General features: G+C 49.6%; 1 protein-coding gene across 14 annotated transcripts in view; it reads left to right on the forward strand.

Moving 5' to 3' along the window:
• ABLIM1 (actin binding LIM protein 1) overlaps nt 1-20,550 on the forward strand; it is a 211,667-nt gene that overhangs the window by 137,777 nt on the left and 53,340 nt on the right. For all 14 annotated transcript variants that reach the window (XR_014444666.1, XR_014444656.1, XR_014444657.1 and 11 more), the window contains exon 7: nt 17,095-17,182. Coding sequence is in view for 1 of the 14 variants with exons in the window: in XM_083149751.1 (XP_083005877.1) it covers nt 17,095-17,182 (88 nt within the window). In the remaining 13 variants the exon portion in view is untranslated. The remainder of the gene's footprint in view (nt 1-17,094; nt 17,183-20,550) is intronic.

A 20,550-nucleotide genomic window follows, 5' to 3' on the forward strand; every position in this document is an offset into this window, starting at 1 on the left:
GAATTTACCAATAGCAACCGATCAGCTGCTAGAGAACATTAATCTAGTACATTCTATAACATGATAGAAGCTAATTCATTGTTACGGCCACCTCTGCACTCTTTAGAAGGCTTGGACCCCCCAGAATCAGAGTGCCACTGATACGGAGTGTCAGGAGCACCAGGACACCAGACAGACAGGGGTAACATAGAATGTGATGACAGATAAGAACCTCTTGTCCCGTCTACTCTGTGACTTGTTTAACCCCTATTAGATCCTTAGTTCTTTGTAAGGTGACAGTATAACCTGCTTCTCGTCACGCCCCGGGCCGGTAGGTGAGGAGAAGCAGGTTATATTGTAGCATTGTCACCATCTACCTGGTCCCAGTCTTCCTCTCCTCCTCCTCCTCCTCCTCCTCCTCCTCCCTCTCTCCCTGCCCTGGGCGCTGCTGTTTCCAGAGCAGGGAGAACCTTCTCCAGCCCACTCCCTTTCATGCTCCTCTGTGTTGCTTTCTGTCAGGCGACAGAGCAGCAGTTGTGTGTGTTTTCCGCTCTGTGACTGTGGCAGGGACATTGTGATGTAATAAGAGGGTGCGTGCGGCTGTACCGTCCTCCCGCGGTGTCCAACTGGACGATTCTCATTTGCTGCTGAGGACGAGATAAAGATTCTGCACCACAGAAGACGCTGGTACCCGGGGCATCCTAGCTCAGAGGTAATTATCTGCCTGTGGTTGCTAGGGTCATCGCGTAAGCTCCTGGCCTGTCTGATGGTCAGGGTCACTCTATTCCACAGGTCCTCAAACTCGGTCCTCGGGACCCCACACGGTGCATGTTTTGCAGGTCTCCTCCCAGAATCCCAAGTGAAATAATTAGCTCCACCTGTGGATCTTTTACAATGGGTCAATGAGTAATGAGTGCACCTGTGCAGCTGCCGGGTGACCTGGAAAACGTGAACTGTGTGGGGTCCTGAGGACCATGTTAGAGAACCCCCCTCTATTCCATGAGGTCTAGGGGACATCCTCATGGATGATGCCTATAACACAGGTCCCCGTGCCTTTCTTGGTTGTGCTTCGACCGTGCTGGGGTAGTTCTTCTTATCTTGTATTGAAATTACACCGCAAGTATTAGAACCCTGGGACTTGTAGTTCTGCCGCTGCTTGGAAACCGTACGTTGACTATTGACTGTAATACACCGTGCAAAATGTTGCTTTTATTTTATGCCGCTTCTTATGTGCGTTCTGGGATTGTGGGGTGTGTGACTGCGCCCATCTCGGCAGCTGTAATGAGAGCGGGTCTCTCTCACGTGTATTTTATTGATTATTTCCTCCTAATGAGCTCGCTGTGGCAGACGCGATACGCGCGAACGATCCTCCGTCTACCATATACAGGAGTGTTCATAACAGCTGTCATTGCAGCAGAAAATAGGGGATGAGGGCAGGTGGAGGAGGCTGTTGTGTCACAATGCAGGCGTAGCATCACGATTTAGCCATTGGGCCCTTAGTATGGAATATTGGAGAGGTTGTACCGTATGTAACTAGGTGCAACCTGGAAAACCCCGTCCCAGGTCCAAAAACTGTTCTGAATGCTCTTATTGGGGCAGATGTACTAAGCCTGGTGAAGAGATAAAGTGGAAGGTGATACTTCACCAGCCAATCAACTCCTAACTGTCATTTTTTAAACATAGCTGATTGGCTGGTGCATTATCTCCTGGCTTAATACACGTGTCCCATTGTGACAAGACAAAGGTCTGTATTGTCAGCTATGCCAAAAACACCCTCCTAGGGAGCGTATCTAACCATCAGTGTCAGTGAAATGTAATGTCAAATTGATTCTATTGATTGAATAGAATTGTGAAATAATTAAACATTCTGTTCTGGGAAACGATAATAAACGTTTGCCTAATGTTTCAAAGATGGCTTATTCTCTTATAAATAGATGGCTTTCTATGGAGGCGATTTCAGTGGCAGGTTTTCATGATGAAGCCTTGCTATTTGCTTGGCACTGTTGAGGCAGCGGGGAGTCCCCGTGTGAAGTGTCGGAGATTGTGGGGTTGTGTGTTTGTGTGTGTGTTTAGTGTCACCACCAGCTGTCGCACTAAGATCTCTGCGGCTGAATTTCATTAAGTTTGCCCTGACCCGTGGGGCGATGTGCCCGGGCGGTTCACAAGCACAAACGGGTGTCACCATGGGTTTCCTGCTGGCACCCGAGCCCAAACAATATGATCCACCTTCTCAATGGGGTGTTTGATAGATTGTATTGTACACGGCGACACACCAATATGCATCTGTAATCTGTATATCGGAGACCCTGCTGGTATTATTCTGTGTAATGGTTATGAGGTGGAAAATAGAGAGCAGCACCCAGCCTCGAGGTACTCTCCCCAGAAAGGTTTTATATTTGGAGGGGGGGTCTGTTTTTTTTTTTTAATTTGTATTTTGGTGTTTCTTTAAGAAAAATGATCACGTGTGAAAAATAGTTATTTTATGACTTTTCTTCCTCAAAATGTTGCACTTTATTGCATTTATTTGAAGGGGGTTTTATTAAAGCTTAGAGAGAGATAAATTGGAGAGAGATAAACTACCAATATGGCTTCTAGCTGCCGTATTAAAGACTATGGGCCCAATATTCTAGGGTGTGAGAATCAGAAAGTGGGAGATTTTCCCATTTTATTTTAATGCGCTTTAAAAAAAAGGGGGGAAACTCTCCCAAAATCTCTCACTTTCTCACACCCTATTACATTTGGCCCTATATGTTTAAAAAAAAATGACAGGAGCTGATTGGTTGGTAGTTTATTTCTCTCCACTTTATCTCTCCCCCAAGCTTTGATAAGGTTAACCTGAGGTATTTCAGACAAGCAGGCCACATTGAAAATGACCTACAGCATTTTGTGCCTCGTGCCTCCATGTCTCATTGCTGTTATTATTATCTATAAGGTGCTGGCACACCCTGCTGAGGTTTACTATTGGGAACCATTGCCGGCTCGGGGGCATTGTCTGTTACGTTATCACGAATAAGGGTTTATCCCAGGAGGCAGTGTCCCCAGTTATACGTACAGTAAGTGGTTGGAGCACTACACCAGTATTCCTGACTATAAGATTCCCCCCTGGTATGTAGTGACGTGATGGAGTTATTTACACTGGCACACGGTACCACTTCCAGCTTCCACAGATAAAGGAAATGTGTTTTCGTTTTCTATCGGAACAATGACAGGAACCCTCCCATCCTCAAAACCGGCCGCCACCCTCCCACACCTTACGGGACTCTGCTTACTAACACCTTCCTGTCAGCCGCCGGATTACAGGTGTCAGTAAATGAGTATTAGATATCTGGCAAGTCTCACCTGTCTCCTGAGAGATGACAGAGGAGGAAAGAGACGAGTAAACGCCATTTGATTCACAGGTGCCACCCGTGAGCCGGCGCTGCTGCCTGGAGCCGGTGTCCTTGTTCTTGCACGAAAGAAGTGCCTGTGTACAGGTGGAGCAGCCTTTTGTGAAGTATTTGCCTTCATATATCAGTATGCGTTCCATGGAGGTGAATGAGCTTTTACAGTTCTGTGAGTTGTGAAGTATAATTCTTTGTGGCAGATGCCACGGGCAAATGGCAGAACAAGATGGCGCTTTGAACGCTCACGGGCCCGCAGGATAACGCATGCTGAGGGAAAATGGGACGAATGCAGGAAATGTGACAGGCCTCGTAGATCCATTCCTCGTGTGCTTTTCATACGTTGATCTTTTTCCGGTTCTTTCCGAACCTATTGCGTGCGGTAACCCCGGAGAACGAAGTCATGACTAGAATCTTACAGGCAGCGAGGAAATGGGCCCAGTGGGAAACCATTCATTCTATTACAATGTGTTTTTCCGGAGTTAATGCACTTTTCAGCCGCTAAGTAATAGAACGAGCCATGAAACTTAATTTTACTGCGTGTTTAACGGGTTTGACCACAAATCAGCAGTGATTCACTTCACGTGGTAAAATACAGGGAAGGGATACACAATGCCGCCTTTGGGACTCATGTTGTGAACTTGTTTTTGTGCGATATAAATATATTAAGCGGATACACAACATGTGCGCACAATTTACGCCATATTTATTGTCTCCCGCATCTCCCAGTTGCGTCCCCATGCACTTGAAAGGTCCCATGTAGATCTGCACGCAGGTCCCCACAGTCATATTATTAGTATTACTATAATCCTTTATTTATATGGTGCCACAAGGGATCAGCAGCACCCAATTACAGGGCACATAAACAAATAAGTAAAACAGGAAACAGTGCCAGCTGGAGGCAATGTACAGGAGACATAAACATGGCTGCCTCAGCAGACGCCACTGACATAAGTATCAGCGTATCAGAAAACTGCAGCTTTTGGCGCCATAGAAGATGGTTTAAGTAAGAGAAGGCAAAGCACCTAAGGAAAGAGGGCCCTGCTCGTCAGAGGTTACATTTTAAAATCTCCTGTTCGTCAGCGAGCAGAGCCCTGCGCCTCTGTGGTTACAGCCTGCTCTGACACAGCTGTCCGCCTCCCCCTGAGGATTCCTGCTGCAATGATGAAACCTCGGAGATGAGGGATGTGTGCACCTGTATTTATACACAGTACGTCGGCCCCTAGAGGCCAAGCATTCCTCTCCTTGTATATTATACCAATCATGGATCAGTCCGCGAATGCTCACGTTCTGCGGGTGTACAAACGCGATGAAGTAAATGATGAGGACAGGTTAATCACCAGAGCTGGCAGATTTGGGTTCTGCTCCCAGGATGCGACCAGTGAGGCCGGGATGACGCTGACTCAGCGGCTGTACGTGTGTCACCCGGCCCCCACGCGCTGCTATAACAATAAACTCTGTGTGTCACCGTTGCAGGCTCGGAATGAATGCATATTTGGATTTTATATCCCCTCCACCTGTCCTGTTGTTTAACGTCATATATTCCAGCTTGTTTGCATCCGGTGCCTGATTAGGTGTCTCCTAGTACTTAGATCAGGCCTGTCCAATCTGCAGCCCTCCAGCTGTTGTGAAACTACACATCCCAGCATGCCTTGCCACAGTTTTAGCATTCCCTACTAGCAAAACTGTGGCAAAGCATGCTGGGACTTGTAGTTTTACAACAGCTGGAGGACTGCAGATTGGGCAAGTCTGATTTAGAGTAATGGGTCTTCAACCTGTGGCCCTCCAGATGTTGTGGAACTACATGTCCCAGCATGCCCTGACAGGTTTGCCATGCTCTTATAGGAAAAAATGTGGCAATGCATGCTGGGACATGTAGTTTCACAACATCTGGGGGGCCATAGGTTGAAGACCCATGTTTTATCAGGTTGCTGTGTAGCTGCCTATTGGGGGTTATTCAGACCTGATCGCAGCCCTGCCATTTCACAAGGTGGACAATTATCGAGCGTATGCACCCGCGTACGGGTCGTAGGTTATAGTGTAATGTGTAACTAAACCCTACTACTACTGCCTCAGAACAAACATGGGGGAGAGGGATAAAGTATCACCCAGTGGGGGGGAGAGGGATAAAGTATCACCCAATCAGCTCTTAACTGAAAATATGGACATTACCTGATTATTGCAGAGTGACCTGGATTGTTCCAGGAGGTTTGGGTCAATATGTCGACCAATATTATGCATTGGGATGACCACAGACGGTCAACGTGTTTTATGTTGACACATGAAATAGGATGACATGGCTATGTTCAACAGCGTTGGAAGATCGACACAAGCATTAAGTCGACAGTCAAAATGTCAACATGAGTTTTCACATTTTTTTGTGTGTCCCAAATGATGACATAGTCTACATGGACGCCGTCAAAGTGTATCACGTCCCCTTGCATGGCTGACTGCGCTCGCCATACTTCAGCACAGTGCCTCGCGGCACTATCGGCGCACTATTCTGTTCTCCCACCACGCCCTAATGGAGGCAACCGGGCTGTAACAGGGGGCGGGCAAATCTTCACTGTTTTACTTCTCCAATCTTTATACTGCGCGATCCAGCAATGTGCAGTGAGCGATGGCGCTGCGGGCTGCGCAGAGAGCGCGTATATGCGATGGCGCCTGTTATCACGCCGGTCTCATGAGCCGCAGGGAGTCCGGCGCTGTGTGAAGGGCCGGAATTCTGGACATAACTTGGCCACCTCTTATCAGCAGTGTTTGGGGAGCGATGGCAGACGCACGTCTACTGCGAGGTGGGGCTGAGGTGTAACACTTGGCCCTGTCACTGATGAAAGGGATCTAGGAGACTGCATGAAATAAACCCAAATCCTATCATCACTCTCAGGCACCTCCCAGATGATGTCCCTCTGCTAGCAAGGACAGGGTCTGCCGTCTGTGTGCTGCCCCAGAGTCACCCCAAACAGCGCATTGTTGTATAGGCCTCACAGCTTCAATGTAACGTCAGTCCATTCACTGCAAGTATAGCGGTCTCTCTGTAGTTCTGTTCTTGGTCAGTGAATGGCGGTGATAGAGGAGGGTTATAATGGCACAGATATGTAGTCCGACAGTGCACCCAGTGCTCGGGGTCTGAGATTGAGCAGGTGGGATTGGCAGGATAAGGCTGTGGGTGGGGTGGCACTGCCGTCTCCTCAGGGCAAGAGGACTGTCAGAACCATAGTTATAGGGTAGATGTAATCACAGAGTGCTGCAAATATGGCGCATACTAGAGATGACTGGCTCCAGTCTGCTCAGCTTGTCCTGGCAGCGGTCTGTGTGCTTATGGGAAATACAGTACCCATCTGATGGTGTCTGTCCCGTGAAGGGGTTAATGTCTGAGAGCCCGGTGTTGTGTCTGTCCCGTGAAGGGGTTAATGTCTGAGAGCCTGGTGCTGTGTCTGTCAGTGAAGGGGTTAATGTCTGAGAGCTGGTGTTGTGTCTGTCCCGTGAAGGGGTTAATGTCTGAGAGCTGGCGTTGTGTCTGTCAGTGAAGGGGTTAATGTCTGGGGGCTGGTGTTGTATCTGTCCCATTAAGGGGTTAATGTCTGAGAGCCTGGTGTTGTATCTGTCCCGTGAAGGGGTTAATGTCTGAGAGCCCGGTGTTGTATCTGTCCCGTGAAGGGGTTAATGTCTGAGAGCCCAGTGTTGTATCTGTCCCGTGAAGGGGTTAATGTCTGAGGGCCGGTGTTGTGTCTGTCCAGTGAAGGGGTTAATGTCTGAGAGCCCAGTGTTGTGTCTGTCAGTGAAGGGGTTAATGTCTGAGAGCCTGGTGTTGTGTCTGTCAGTGAAGGGGTTAATGTCTGAGAGCCCAGTGTTGTGACTGTCAGTGAAGGGGTTAATGTCTGAGAGCCCGGTGTTGTGTCTGTCCCGTGAAGGGGTTAATGTTTGAGAGCCCGGTGCTGTGTCTGTCAGTGAAGGGGTTAATGTCTGAGAGCCCAGTGTTGTGTCTGTCAGTGAAGGGGTTAATGTCTGAGAGCCTGGTGTTGTATCTGTCCAGTGAAGGGGTTAATGTCTGAGAGCCTGGTGCTGTGTCTATCCAGTGAAGGGGTTAATGTCTGAGAGCCCGGTGTTGTGTCTGTCAGTGAAGCGGTTAATGTCTGAGAGCCTGGTGTTGTATCTGTCCCGTGAAGGGGTTAATGTCTGAGAGCTGGTGTTGTGTCTGTCCAGTGAAGGGGTTAATGTCTGAGAGCCTGGTGTTGTGTCTGTCCAGTGAAGGGGTTAATGTCTGAGAGCCCAGTGTTGTGTCTGTCAGTGAAGGGGTTAATGTCTGAGAGCCCGGTGTTGTGTCTGTCCCATGAAGGGGTTAATGTCTGAGAGCCCAGTGTTGTGTCTGTCAGTGAAGCGGTTAATGTCTGAGAGCCCGGTGTTGTGTCGGTCAGTGAAGGGGTTAATGTCTGAGAGCCCAGTGTTGTGTCTGTCAGTGAAGGGGTTAATGTCTGAGAGCCCGGTGTTGTGTCTGTCCCGTGAAGGGGTTAATGTCTGAGGGCTGGTGTTGTGTCTGTCCCGTGAAGGGGTTAATGCAGGTATGTCCAAACTATGGCCCTCCAGCTGTTGTGAAACTACAAGTACCATCATGCCCTGCCACAGTTTTGCAATTAGGGAATGCTAAAACCATGGCAAGGCATGCTGGGATGTGTAGTTTCACAACAGCTGGAGGGCCACAGTTTGGACATGCCTGGGTTAATGTCTGAGAGCTGGCGTTGTGTCTGTCAGTGAAGGGGATAATGTCTGAGAGCCCGGTGTTGTCTGTCAGTGAAGGGGTTAATGTCTGAGAGCTGGTGCTGTGTCTGTCAGTGAAGGGGTTAATGTCTGAGAGCTGGTGTTGTGTCTGTCCCGTGAAGGGGTTAATGTCTGAGAGCCTGGTGCTGTGTCTGTCAGTGAAGGGGTTAATGTCTGAGAGCTGGCGTTGTGTCTGTCCCGTGAAGGGGTTAATGTCTGAGAGCTGGCGTTGTGTCTGTCCCGTGAAGGGGTTAATGTCTGAGAGCCTGGTGTTGTGTCTGTCAGTGAATGGGGTTAATGTCTGAGAGCCTGGTGCTGTGTCTGTCAGTGAAGCGGTTAATGTCTGGGGGCTGGTGTTGTGTCTGTCAGTGAAGGGGTTAATGTCTGAGCGCTGGTGTTGTGTCTGTCAGTGAAGGGGTTAATGTCTGAGAGCCAGGTGTTGTATCTGTCCCGTGAAGGGGTTAATGTCTGAGAGCCCAGTGTTGTGTCTGCCCCGTGAAGGGGTTAATGTCTGAGGGCCGGTGTTGTGTCTGTCCAGTGAAGGGGTTAATGTCTGAGAGCCCGGTGTTGTGTCTGCCCCGTGAAGGGGTTAATGTCTGGGGGCTGGTGTTGTACAAGGGTTAATGCTGGAAATAATGTGCTGGTCAGGTTATGTTCCAGGAGTGATTGCAGTAGATATTGTATTTTCCAACCTTGGCAGATAACTCTAGTGTCTGGGGACAGTGGGCATCCATCCCCTGGCAGTGCAGGTGTTAATCACTGGGACTAGTGTGTCCAGTGTCTGTCAGTGAAGATGACATTGTGGTTACAGTGGTAAAACCCTGGCAACAGAATGTGCAGGGTTAATGTCTGGTGACAGTGAGACTATACAGACTGGTAGTGGAGGGGTTAATGTCTGGTGACAGTGAGACTATACAGACTGGTAGTGGAGGGGTTAATATCTGGTGACAGTGGGACTATACAGTCTGGTAGTGAAGGGGTTAATGCCTGGAGACAGTGTGCCTATACAGACTGGTAGTGGAGGGGTTAATGCCTGGAGACAGTGAGACTATACAGACTGGTAGTGGAGGGGTTAATGTCTGGTGACAGTAGGACTTTACACACTGGTAGTGAAGGGGTTAATGTCTGGTGACAGCGGGACTATACAGACTGGTATTGGAGGGGTTAATGTCTGGTGACAGTGGGACTATACAGACTGGTATTGGAGGGGTTAATGGCTGGTGACAGCGGGACTATACACACTGGTAGTGGAGGGGTTAATGTCTGGTGACAGTGGGACTATACAGACTGGTATTGGAGGGGTTAATGGCTGGTGACAGTGGGACTATACAGACTGGTTGTGGAGGGGTTAATGGCTGGTGACAGTGGGACTATACAGACTGGTTGTGGAGGGGTTAATGTCTGGTGCCAGTGGGACTATACAGACTGGTAGTGGAGGGGTTAATGTCTGGTGACAGCGGGTCTATACAGACTAGTAGTGGAGGGGTTAATGACTGGTGACAGTGGGACTATACAGACTGGTAGTGGAGGGGTTAATGTCTGGTGACAGTGGGACTATACAGACTGGTAGTGAAGGGGTTAATGTCTGGTGACAGTGGGACTATGCAGACTGGTAGTGGAGGGGTTAATGTCTGGTGACAGTGGGACTATGCAGACTGGTAGTGGAGGGGTTAATGTCTGGCGACAGTGGGACTATGCAGACTGGTAGTGGAGGGGTTAATGTCTGGCGGCAGTGGGACTATGCAGACTGGTAATGGAGGGGTTAATGTCTGGTGACAGTGGTACTATACAGACTGGTAGTGGAGGGGTTAATGTCTGGTGACAGTGGGACTATACAGACTGGTAGTGGAGGGGTTAATGTCTGGTGACAGTGGGACTATACAGACTGGTAGTGGAGGGGTTAATGTCTGGTGACAGTGGTACTATACAGACTGGTAGTGGAGGGGTTAATGTCTGGTGACAGTGGGACTATACAGACTGGTAGTGGAGGGGTTATTGTCTGGTGACAGTGGGACTATACAGACTGGTAGTGGAGGGGTTAATATCTGGTGACATTGGGACTATACAGACTGGTAGTGAAGGGGTTAATGTCTGGTGACAGTGGGACTATACAGACTGGTAGTGGAGGGGTTAATGTCTGGTGACAGTGGGACTATACAGACTGGTAGTGGAGGGGTTAATGTCTGGAGACAGTGGTACTATACAGACTGGTAGTGAAGGGGTTAATGTCTGGTGACAGTGGGACTATACAGACTGGTAGTGGAGGGGTTAATGTCTGGCGGCAGTGGGACTATGCAGACTGGTAATGGAGGGGTTAATGTCTGGCGACAGTGGTACTATACAGACTGGTAGTGGAGGGGTTAATGTCTGGTGACAGTGGGACTATACAGACTGGTAGTGGAGGGGTTAATGTCTGGTGACAATGGGACTATACAGACTGGTAGTGGAGGGGTTAATGTCTGGTGACAGTGGGACTATACAGACTGGTAGTGGAGGGGTTAATGTCTGGTGACAGTGGTACTATACAGACTGGTAGTGGAGGGGTTAATGTCTGGTGACAGTGGGACTATACAGACTGGTAGTGAAGGGGTTAATGTCTGGTGACAGTGGGACTATACAGACTGGTAGTGAAGGGGTTAATGTCTGGTGACAATGGGACTATACAGACTGGTAGTGGAGGGGTTAAACGGTGACAGTTGGACTATTTGGGCCCTGTTAGTGTAGGGGCCAGTGTCTATGGACATTTGGCGGATTGTCCAGGCATTGACAATGGAGGGGTTAATGTACAGTATGGACAGGAGAGGATGGGGGGGGGTGTTCTGTGAACTCCACCTGATCTGGGGATTCTCAGGCCAGAGTGTGTCAGGACCAGATTCTGAGCAGCAGGTGCCTGGAGGTGCCCCAGCCTCCTCTTCCCATGATAAGAGGGGTGTCTGGGTGTACCCAGGGTCGTGTTGGGAGCTGCCACCCCAGAGGATGTCTGCAGACAGCAGAGAAGATGTAGCACAGGGGGAGTGACCAGGCAATGTAGGATGGGAAATGGCACCTGGGGCCAAAAGTACTAAGGTGTGACAATCAGATAGTGAGAGATTTTTGGAGAGTTTTCCCATTTTTTTAAAGCAGCCATTCTAAAAAAAATGGGGAAAACCCTCCAAAAATCTCTCACTTTCTGATTATCACACCTTAGTACATTTAGCCCCTGGTTCCTTATACAGAGAAAAAGACAACCCAGATCCCAGGTGAAAGGTTCCCCCCAAGCAGAATCAGACACGCGCAGAATCATGACCAGTTAGAATCAGAGACTCGGAATCTACCATATATGGCGTCTCGCTGGGTCTATGTATTGGTGCTATTCTCCCAGACATTGCGGCTGCTGGACCCCATACCCTATATCCTAGGTTATGTGCAGCAGATATAGGGGGCTGTATCTCCTCTGCCAGTGATCACGCCACCATGCCCTCTGTAAGCAGATGTAGCTACAGCCCCTCAGGGGCTATGTATACGTTCTGCAGCTGGAGCAGCATTTAGTGCTTGTACAGTCTGTCCATATCATATTTGTGACTTTAATACAAAAATTCAGATGATTACAACATGTCATTATAGGAATTTTCCGGCTGAACACGTGTGCGACACCAACGGGTTGTCCTTCATTTCCCTTATCCCTGCAATTAGAGATTTGTGTTTCATGCCTGTAGCCGGTGACACGGAAAGCCGAATAATAACAGCGTGTGCTTGTTACATTGTTCCACTGCTCTATTTTTATGCATTTCTTTTATGCTCCAGTTCTCGGTGACAGACGCGGGCGCTGGCGGAGTCATCGTTTCTCAGCCACTTTCTGCCAGTGCTGGAGAGTGTGTCCCAGTCTCCCCCGTTCCGTCTCACTCTCTCTTTATAATAACTCCTTAAATAGCGTACATTCTAGCACACTCGGGTCTGTATCTCAGCACTGACATACAGACCCATGTGTGCTAGAATCACCACTGAAGAGAGCGGCACCCCAGGCAGAAAAGAGGAACTGCATGGGTTTAGAAAGGTGCAGGATGCAAGAATGAACGCTACGTAATCACAATATGAAGTCCGCACCAGACTGGGAGTCACATGTGCTATCGCTGTCTGCGTGGATGTGATATTTATCTTCATATTCTATGTTCTCGCTGTGAATGAGCCGTGTTTATATGTGTGTGTGTGTGTGTGTGTGTGTGTGTGTGTGTGTGTGTGTGTGTGTGTGTGTGTGATCTGTGGATTCTCACGTTGTTTCCCAACGCCTGGAGGGATTGAAACCTGCTAAATGGGCACCAGACTTGTTTTTTGTGGAGAATAAGCAGACCTGAGGAAATGAAGGCTTCCTCCCCTCATTAGTGAGATATGGTGGTTTAATTGAGAGGAAACGAGCTCGTTAGCTGACCTCTGACCTTTACCATTAACCTACTTATAAGTGTTCCCCACAAGAGAGTTTAGGGATATTTGTGTTTATTTACAATCATACCAGATCCCATAGAACCCAGCGCATTTAACAGAAACATTTATTTAAATACCCCTTTCACTCCAGCCAAAATTCTTGGGTTGTCCCGCAACTAGCGCTGGTGTCAACGGTTCCCGGGCAAAATTCCTTGGAAAATTTGCTGGGATTTCAACCCTGCTAGCTAGCAGGGTTGCTCCCGTGACCAGCACGGGTTACTGGCTGATCTGAAAGCTATTTTCCCGGCTTGCTGATGAGATGCAGCCAGGGCCGCCGACAGGGGGGGTCTAAGGGGTACTTGAGTCCCGGGCCCAACCGCTCTGACCCTTGCTGCCGCCAGCCACTTCACTGTCTGGCTTGAGACCACCCGCGGTGGCCCTGGATGCAGCAGCATCCCTGGATCTCTAGACAATGTCGAACTAATTACCTTTCGAACTAACGACCTGTCAAACTAATGACCTTTCGACCTCGAACCATGTGGACCTTTTCCCATGTCGACCTAATGGTGTCGACCTAATGACTGTCGACCATAATTCTGTAGACCAAATGACCTCATCCCATCCACTATAATGGCGCAAGTGCTGTGCAAGTCTGACCTTATTAGAGGACCCAAATGTATTTATTTATTACCAGTTATTTATATCTGCTATATACAGTATAAGTATAACCATACAGTACATACTACACATCCTGATTTCCAGCCCTGGCACACAGGGAGTTAAATTCTCCATTCCCATTAGCTGATGTCATTCCGTTTCTTTACTTTGGGATAAAAACTTCCTCTCCGGACCTGAGAAATTCTTTGGTTTCTGATTACCGCTGAGTGGATTGTGTTTCTCTATCATTCCGTTGGAGAACACGCTACACGCCTGTAATCGCTTCCCAGGAACCGTGCGTGGCTACTGAGTGAATCCAGGCAGATTCCGTATCTAAGTTATAGCTAGTAAAAAATAAAATGCTGCTTCATGATAATCTGGTCACTAGGGGGTGCTGTAGTCCATCGACCAGCAATACCACAGCTCCCCTGCACCTGATACTTCTACTTCATATGTCACTTTGCTCAGTGATCACTTCTGTAAACCTGGTTATACTCAGTATGTTTTACACACAGTCAATATACCGACCACTGACTGACGGTCAAAATGCCAACACATTCAGAAAGTTGACATAAAAATGTTGACTGGTCAAAAGCCTAGTCTTTTTTTTTGGGGGGGGGTGAGGGGGGGTCGACATGGACAGTGATTGATTGTGGGTCAATGGTGGTCATAAAAATGTTGACTGGTCAAAAATTGAGTTTTTTTGGGTTGCTGTCTATGTCGACATTGTTCGACATGAACAGTGTGTAAGTGTGACGTCGGCTTTTTTTGACCGGTCGATGTGTTAAATGCCCGCATTTTGACCATGTCGCCATTCTGAACGTTTTAGTATTTTGATTGTCGGTCATTGCTGGTCAGTGTTTTGGCTGTAGGTAAATTAAAATCATCCCTTTATGGAACCCTGCAGGAACCTTTGTGGACTGGAGAGCTTGCAATCCACCGCTGCTCTGCTATAGCCAGTCATTGTGTGACAAATGTGCTGTGCGGTGCACCCCTGCTGTCCTCTCCCACGGTACGGCGGCTGCGCTGCAATTAGTGCTGGAGCTTGTAGGACGGAGGCAGGAAGCGTCTCACCCCGGTGCTCCCCAATACCCCTCTCCAGGGCAGACGTCCAGCCCTGAGTGCTGGAGCTTGTAGGACGGAGGCAGGAAGCGTCTCACCCCAGTGCTCCCCAATACCCCTCTCCAGGGCAGACATCCAGCCCTGAGCGCTGGAGCTTGTAGGACGGAGGCAGGAAGCGTCTCACCCCGGTACTCCCCAATACCCCTCTCCAGGGCAGACGTCCAGCCAGTGATCTGTGTCTCCCTGTCTCAGTGGGATTAACGTGTCACCTGAATTATTATAGTGTTATTCCGCTTTCCCGTGGGTGGGAGGATTGGGGGCTACATAAAACATCTGTATCATGCGGAGCAGTAAAGCTCTCATTAGACGTCTCAGTATTTGTAGAGTTGATCATTCTCTATACCCGACATTCTGACTGTCAAGTTTCCCTGGCGCTGACCTGCTCCCTAGGCTGTATACGCAGTCTAGCGAACAGGTTTGAATCAGGCACTTGGTACCGTCAAAGGAAGTATTGAGTAGCAGATGCATAAGTAAGAGAAGGAAGGGCACATGAGGAAGGAGGGCCCTGCTCGGCAGAGCTGACATCCTAAAGGGGGAGAGCGGACAGACAGAGATGGGGCAGACTATACTGGGCACAATTGCGCTCATCCAATGATTAAATTATCGGCAAGCGAAACGGTCGATTGTAAGATTTTCCACCATCCTCGGATCACAAACACATAAGGTGCCTCGTGCCTCTCTGAGGTACCTAGTGAGGTAATATTCTCATGCTTATTAGCCCTGCACAGAAAGTGTCTGTCATTTTCTAGGATTCAATAGAGAAATGATAGATCTGAATGGTTGCTAGGAGCAACATCACATCTTTGTATTTTTAGAAGATTGAGTAAACCCCCCCCCCCCTCCCCCCCAATCTCAGAAACATCGCTATATACGTATTACATAGGTAGTGACATGAATTCCGTGTGGCGGCAGACTGAGCAGGATTTAGTGTTCTGGCAGGGAAAGGGTTAGCGGCCCTGTGCAGGGTGTTATGGATTAGCTCATTATCTTCCCTCTCTCCGTTCCACTCGCTGTGCGCACATGAGGTGCGGTCTGATTACATGCAGCGAGCACTTGCTGTAACTCCAGGACCCTGGCGACACCCTGCAGCAGTACCGAGACCTGATTTTGTGTCTGGTGGTAATTACTGACACACTGTGTGTATCCGCTGTGTGATCCTGTGGTTCCAGGTGCACTAACACACACATAGCAGTGCCCCGGCCTCCAACAGGCAGGACCACAGAGGTCCAGTGGCCTGTATCCTCTCAATGACTGCCAGGGGCGGAGACAGAGGTCCAGTGACCTGTATCCCCTCAATGACCGCCGGGGGCAGAGACAGAGGTCCAGTGGTCTGTATCCCCTCCATGACCGCCGGGGGCAGAGACAGAGGTCCAGTGGCCTGTATTCCTCCAAGACCACCGGGGGCAGAGACAGAGGTCCAGTGGTCTGTATCCCTCCATGACCGCCGGGGGGCAGAGACAGAGGTCCAGTGGCCTGTATTCCTCCAAGACCACCGGGGGCAGAGACAGAGGTCCAGTGGTCTGTATCCCTCCATGACCGTCGGGGGCAGAGACAGAGGTCCAGTGGTCTGTATCCCTCCAAGACCACCGGGGGCAGAGACAGAGGTCCAGTGGTCTGTATCCCCTCCATGACCACCGGGGGCAGAGACAGAGGTCCAGTAGTTTGTATCCCCTCCATGACCACCGGGGGCAGAGACAGAGGTCCAGTAGTCTGTATCCCTCCATGACCACGGGGGCAGAGACAGAGGTCCAGTGACCTGTATCCCCTCCATGACCACCGGGGGCAGAGACAGAGGTCCAGTAGTCTGTATCCCTCCAAGACCACCGGGGGCAGAGACAGAGGTCCAGTGGTCTGTATCCCTCCAAGACCACCGGGGGCAGAGACAGAGGTCCAGTAGTCTGTATCCCCTCCATGACCACCGGGGGCAGAGACAGAGGTCCAGTGACTGCTATCCCCTCCATGACCACCGGGGGCAGAGACAGAGGTCCAGTAGTCTGTATCCCTCCATGACCACCGGGGGCAGAGACAGAGGTCCAGTAGTCTGTATCCCCTCCATGACCACCGGGGGCAGAGACAGAGGTCCAGTAGTCTGTATCCCCTCCATGACCACCGGGGGCAGAGACAGAGGTCCAGTAGTCTGTATCCCTCCATGACCACCGGGGGCAGAGGCTCATATTACCCTGCCACTCACACACATCAGGCCTCATTCACCAAGGGGTATGGGTCATAGAGTCAACACAATAAAGGTTGACATACATTAGGGCGACCACTAAAGGTCGACACATGAAATAAGTCAACATGGCTAAGGTTGACAGGTTTGGTCGGCCGATACAAGTATTAGGTCGACAATGGTAAGGTTGACAGTGAAGAGGCCAACGTGTGTTTTTCATGGGTTTTTTTTAGCCGACTTGTGCCGACACTTCTCCGTATATTTATTTTTCTTCATTCATTGTCGCATGGCTGCAGTAATATTGCACTGTGCTGCATTAGTTGTTATATATTGGGGGTGGGTTGTATCGAGCCTTGGAGACAAATAAAGTGGAGAGGTGGCCCGAAGCAGCCAATCAGCTTCTCACTATCCTACAGTATATGTAGTACAGTCAGAGGTTGCTACAGAAATTATACCACTATATCTCTCCAATGCTTGATGCATCTCCCCCATAGTGTATTATACTAAGACAACATGAGAACCAAGACACTGAGTAGTATCCCGCTCAGAGCGTTCTGATAATAATGGTAATGCCACGTGTGGTCTGTGTCTGGGTACCACGTGCTGAGCGTTGTGTCTCTGTATCCGCAGGCTGGGGACAAGCACTACCATCCGAGCTGTGCGCGATGCAGCAGGTGTCACCAGATGTTTACCGAAGGAGAGGAAATGTACCTGCAAGGTGAGAACCCGCCCGCTGGGTACAGGACAGCGGTATCCCGCAGTGATGCCAACTAGTGTATATAGTGCCACAAGCCCGCATGCAGAGTGCCAGGGTCCATACTTAGCACACACTCCCCTCCTGATTATTCAGTGGCAAATTCCCCTATGGCTGAAAGCAGCTGCCCCTATTGCTACTGGCACTGACGGTATGATTGTCACTGACCTGCGGGGGAAGGGGGGGTATCTTATGTATGGCAGAGCCCCGGTCCATGGTTATTTTGGAGTTTTTGTTTAATACATATGTTACAGCAATGACAGGTCCGGACGGTCTGCTCTGTGTTGTTTTGTACCAATATCAATACTGAAGTTGTGTCCAATGTGTTCTTACATTATTATTTTACTGTTGAAGTACTTAACACAACTAATTAGGGAAGAGCCATCTTAACAGCATTATGATCCCCAGGGCAAAGCTCTCCCATGCTGTTTAGGATCCTGTAAGTTGCTGGTTTTTAGATATTCTACAACTCTTTGTTTTAAGAGTGTTTCCATCAATTTCCCTACTACTGATATATGGCTCACTGAGCGATAGTTGCTTACCTCTTCCTTGCTTCCACTTTTGTGCAGTGGGACTACATTTGCTGTTTTCCAGTCCTCTGGAATGACTCCAGTTATAATTCTGTTTTCTGGTGTTACCAGCTCCCCTTTAACAATCTTTTGAATGTATTCCATCTGGCCCCATTGATTTATCCACTTTCAGTTTTGAGAGTTCTGTTCAGACTTTCTCCTCTGTAAATGTACTTGTTTCTCCCTAATTTTTCTGACTATACTTGCAACTTAACTGTGGCCCCTTCCCCTCTCTTTCAACAGTAACTACTGAACAGAAATAATTATTAAAATGATCTGCTGTTACATTGTCCCCTTCAAGAAGACTTCCACTCACTGGCCCGTATTCGATGCGGCCTGCGAGGGAGTTAAATGGCGGGGATCGCCGAAAACAAGCGATCTTCACTGTTTAACCCCCTCGCCGGCCGCTCCCCCTATTCTACGTTCCGTGAAAATCCTCACTGTCACAGGACAGCGAGGATTCCCCCAAACAGCGAGGCTCGTGGCTAATGCAGGGATTCCCCCTCACTCCAAAAACCTCCTTCTCTCATACTGTGGTAGCCTCCTTCTCTCATACTGTGGTAGCCTCCTTCTCTCATACTGTGGTAGCCTCCTTCTCTCATACTGTGGTATCCTCCTGCCTGCATACTGTGGTAGCCTCCTTCTCTCATATTGTGGTAGCCTCCTTCTCTCATATTGTGGTAGCCTCCTGCCTACATACTGTGGTAGCCTCCTTCTCTCATAGGGCGAGATGTATCAAATGGAAAATGCGGTAAAACCCCGGTTTTACAGCATTTTCCAATGTATCAAAAATGATACCGCACTGAAGGGTATCGCCACCTTTGGGTGGCGATACCCTATAGAAGCCTATGGGCTTCTTTTCGCCGACGCAGACGCAAACCCGCCGGCTCGCCGACCCCCCCCCTCCCCCCCCCCCTCTGGCTTACCTTCCTGAAGGGTCCTCCTGCATACTGTGGTAGCCTCCTGCCTGTATACTTTGCTAGCCTCCTTCTCTCATACTGTGGTAGCCTCCTGCCTGCATACTGTGCTAGCTTCCTTCTCTCATACTGTGGTAGCCTCCTGCCTGCATACTATGGTAGCCTCCTGCCTGCATACTGTGGTAGCCTCCTTTTCTCATACTGTGGTAGCCTCCTGTCTGGATACTGTGTTAGCCTCCTTCTCTCATACTGTGGTAGCCTCCTGCCTGCATACTATGGTAGCCTCCTGCCTGCATACTGTGGTAGCCTCCTTCTCTCATACTGTGGTAGCCTCCTGCCTGTATACTGTGCTAGCCTCCTTCTCTCATACTGTGGTAGCCTCCTGCCTGCATACTGTGGTAGCTTCCTTCTCTCATAATGTGGGAGCCTCCTTCTCTCATACTGTGGTAGCCTCCTGCCTGCATACTGTGGTAGCTTCCTTCTCTCATAATGTGGTAGCCTCCTTCTTTCATACTGTGGTAGCCTCCTTCTCTCATACTGTGGTAGCCTCCTTCTCTCATACTGTGGTAGCCTCCTGCCTGCATACTGTGGTAGCCTCCTGCCTGCATACTGTGGTAGCCTCCTGTCTGCATACTGTGCTAGCCTCCTTCTCTCATACTGTGGTAGCCTCCTGCCTGCATACTGTGGTAGCCTCCTTCTCTCATACTGTGGTAGCCTCCTTCTCTCATACTGTGGTAGCCTCCTGCCTGCATACTGTGGTAGCCTCCTTCTCTCATACTGTGGTAGCCTCCTGCCTGCATACTATGGTAGCCTCCTGCCTGCATACTGTGGTAGCCTCCTGCCTGCATACTGTGGTAGCCTCCTTCTCTCATACTGTGGTAGCCTCCTGCCTGCATACTGTGGTAGCCTCCTTCTCTCATACTGTGGTAGCCTCCTGCCTGCATACTATGGTAGCCTCCTGCCTGCATACTGTGGTAGCCTCCTTCTCTCATACTATGGTAGCCTCCTGCCTGCATACTATGGTAGCCTCCTGCCTGCATACTGTGGTAGCCTCCTTCTCTCATACTGTGGTAGCCTCCTGCCTGCATACTATGGTAGCCTCCTGCCTGCATACTGTGGTAGCCTCCTTCTCTCATACTATGGTAGCCTCCTGCCTGCATACTGTGGTAGCCTCCTTCTCTCATACTGTGGTAGCCTCCTTCTCTCATACTGTGGTAGCCTCCTTCTCTCATACTGTGGTAGCCTCCTGCCTGCATACTATGGTAGCCTCCTGCCTGCATACTGTGGTAGCCTCCTTCTCTCATACTGTGGTAGCCTCCTGCCTGTATACTGTGCTAGCCTCCTTCTCTCATACTGTGGGAGCCTCCTGCCTGCATACTGTGGTAGCTTCCTTCTCTCATAATGTGGTAGCCTCCTTCTCTCATACTGTGGTAGCTTCCTTCTCTCATATTGTGGTAGCCTCCTGCCTGCATACTGTGGTAGCCTCCTGCCTGCGTACTGTGGTAGCCTCCTGCCTGCATACTGTGGTAGCCTCCTGCCTGCGTACTGTGGTAGCCTCCTGCCTGCATACTGTGGTAGCCTCCTTCTCTCATACTGTGGTAGCCTCCTGCCTGCATACTGTGGTAGCCTCCTGCCTGCGTACTGTGGTAGCCTCCTTCTCTCATACTGTGGTAGCCTCCTTCTCTCATACTGTGGTAGCCTCCTGCCTGTATACTGTGGTAGCCTCCTGCCTGCATACTGTGGTAGCCTCCTTCTCTCATACTGTGGTAGCCTCCTTCTCTCATACTGTGGTAGCCTCCTGCCTGCATACTGTGGTAGCCTCCTTCTCTCATACTGTGGTAGCCTC

Source organism: Crinia signifera, chromosome 6 (genome assembly GCF_055691185.1).
Source record: "Crinia signifera chromosome 6, ASM5569118v1, whole genome shotgun sequence".
Classification (NCBI taxonomy): domain Eukaryota; kingdom Metazoa; phylum Chordata; class Amphibia; order Anura; family Myobatrachidae; genus Crinia; species Crinia signifera.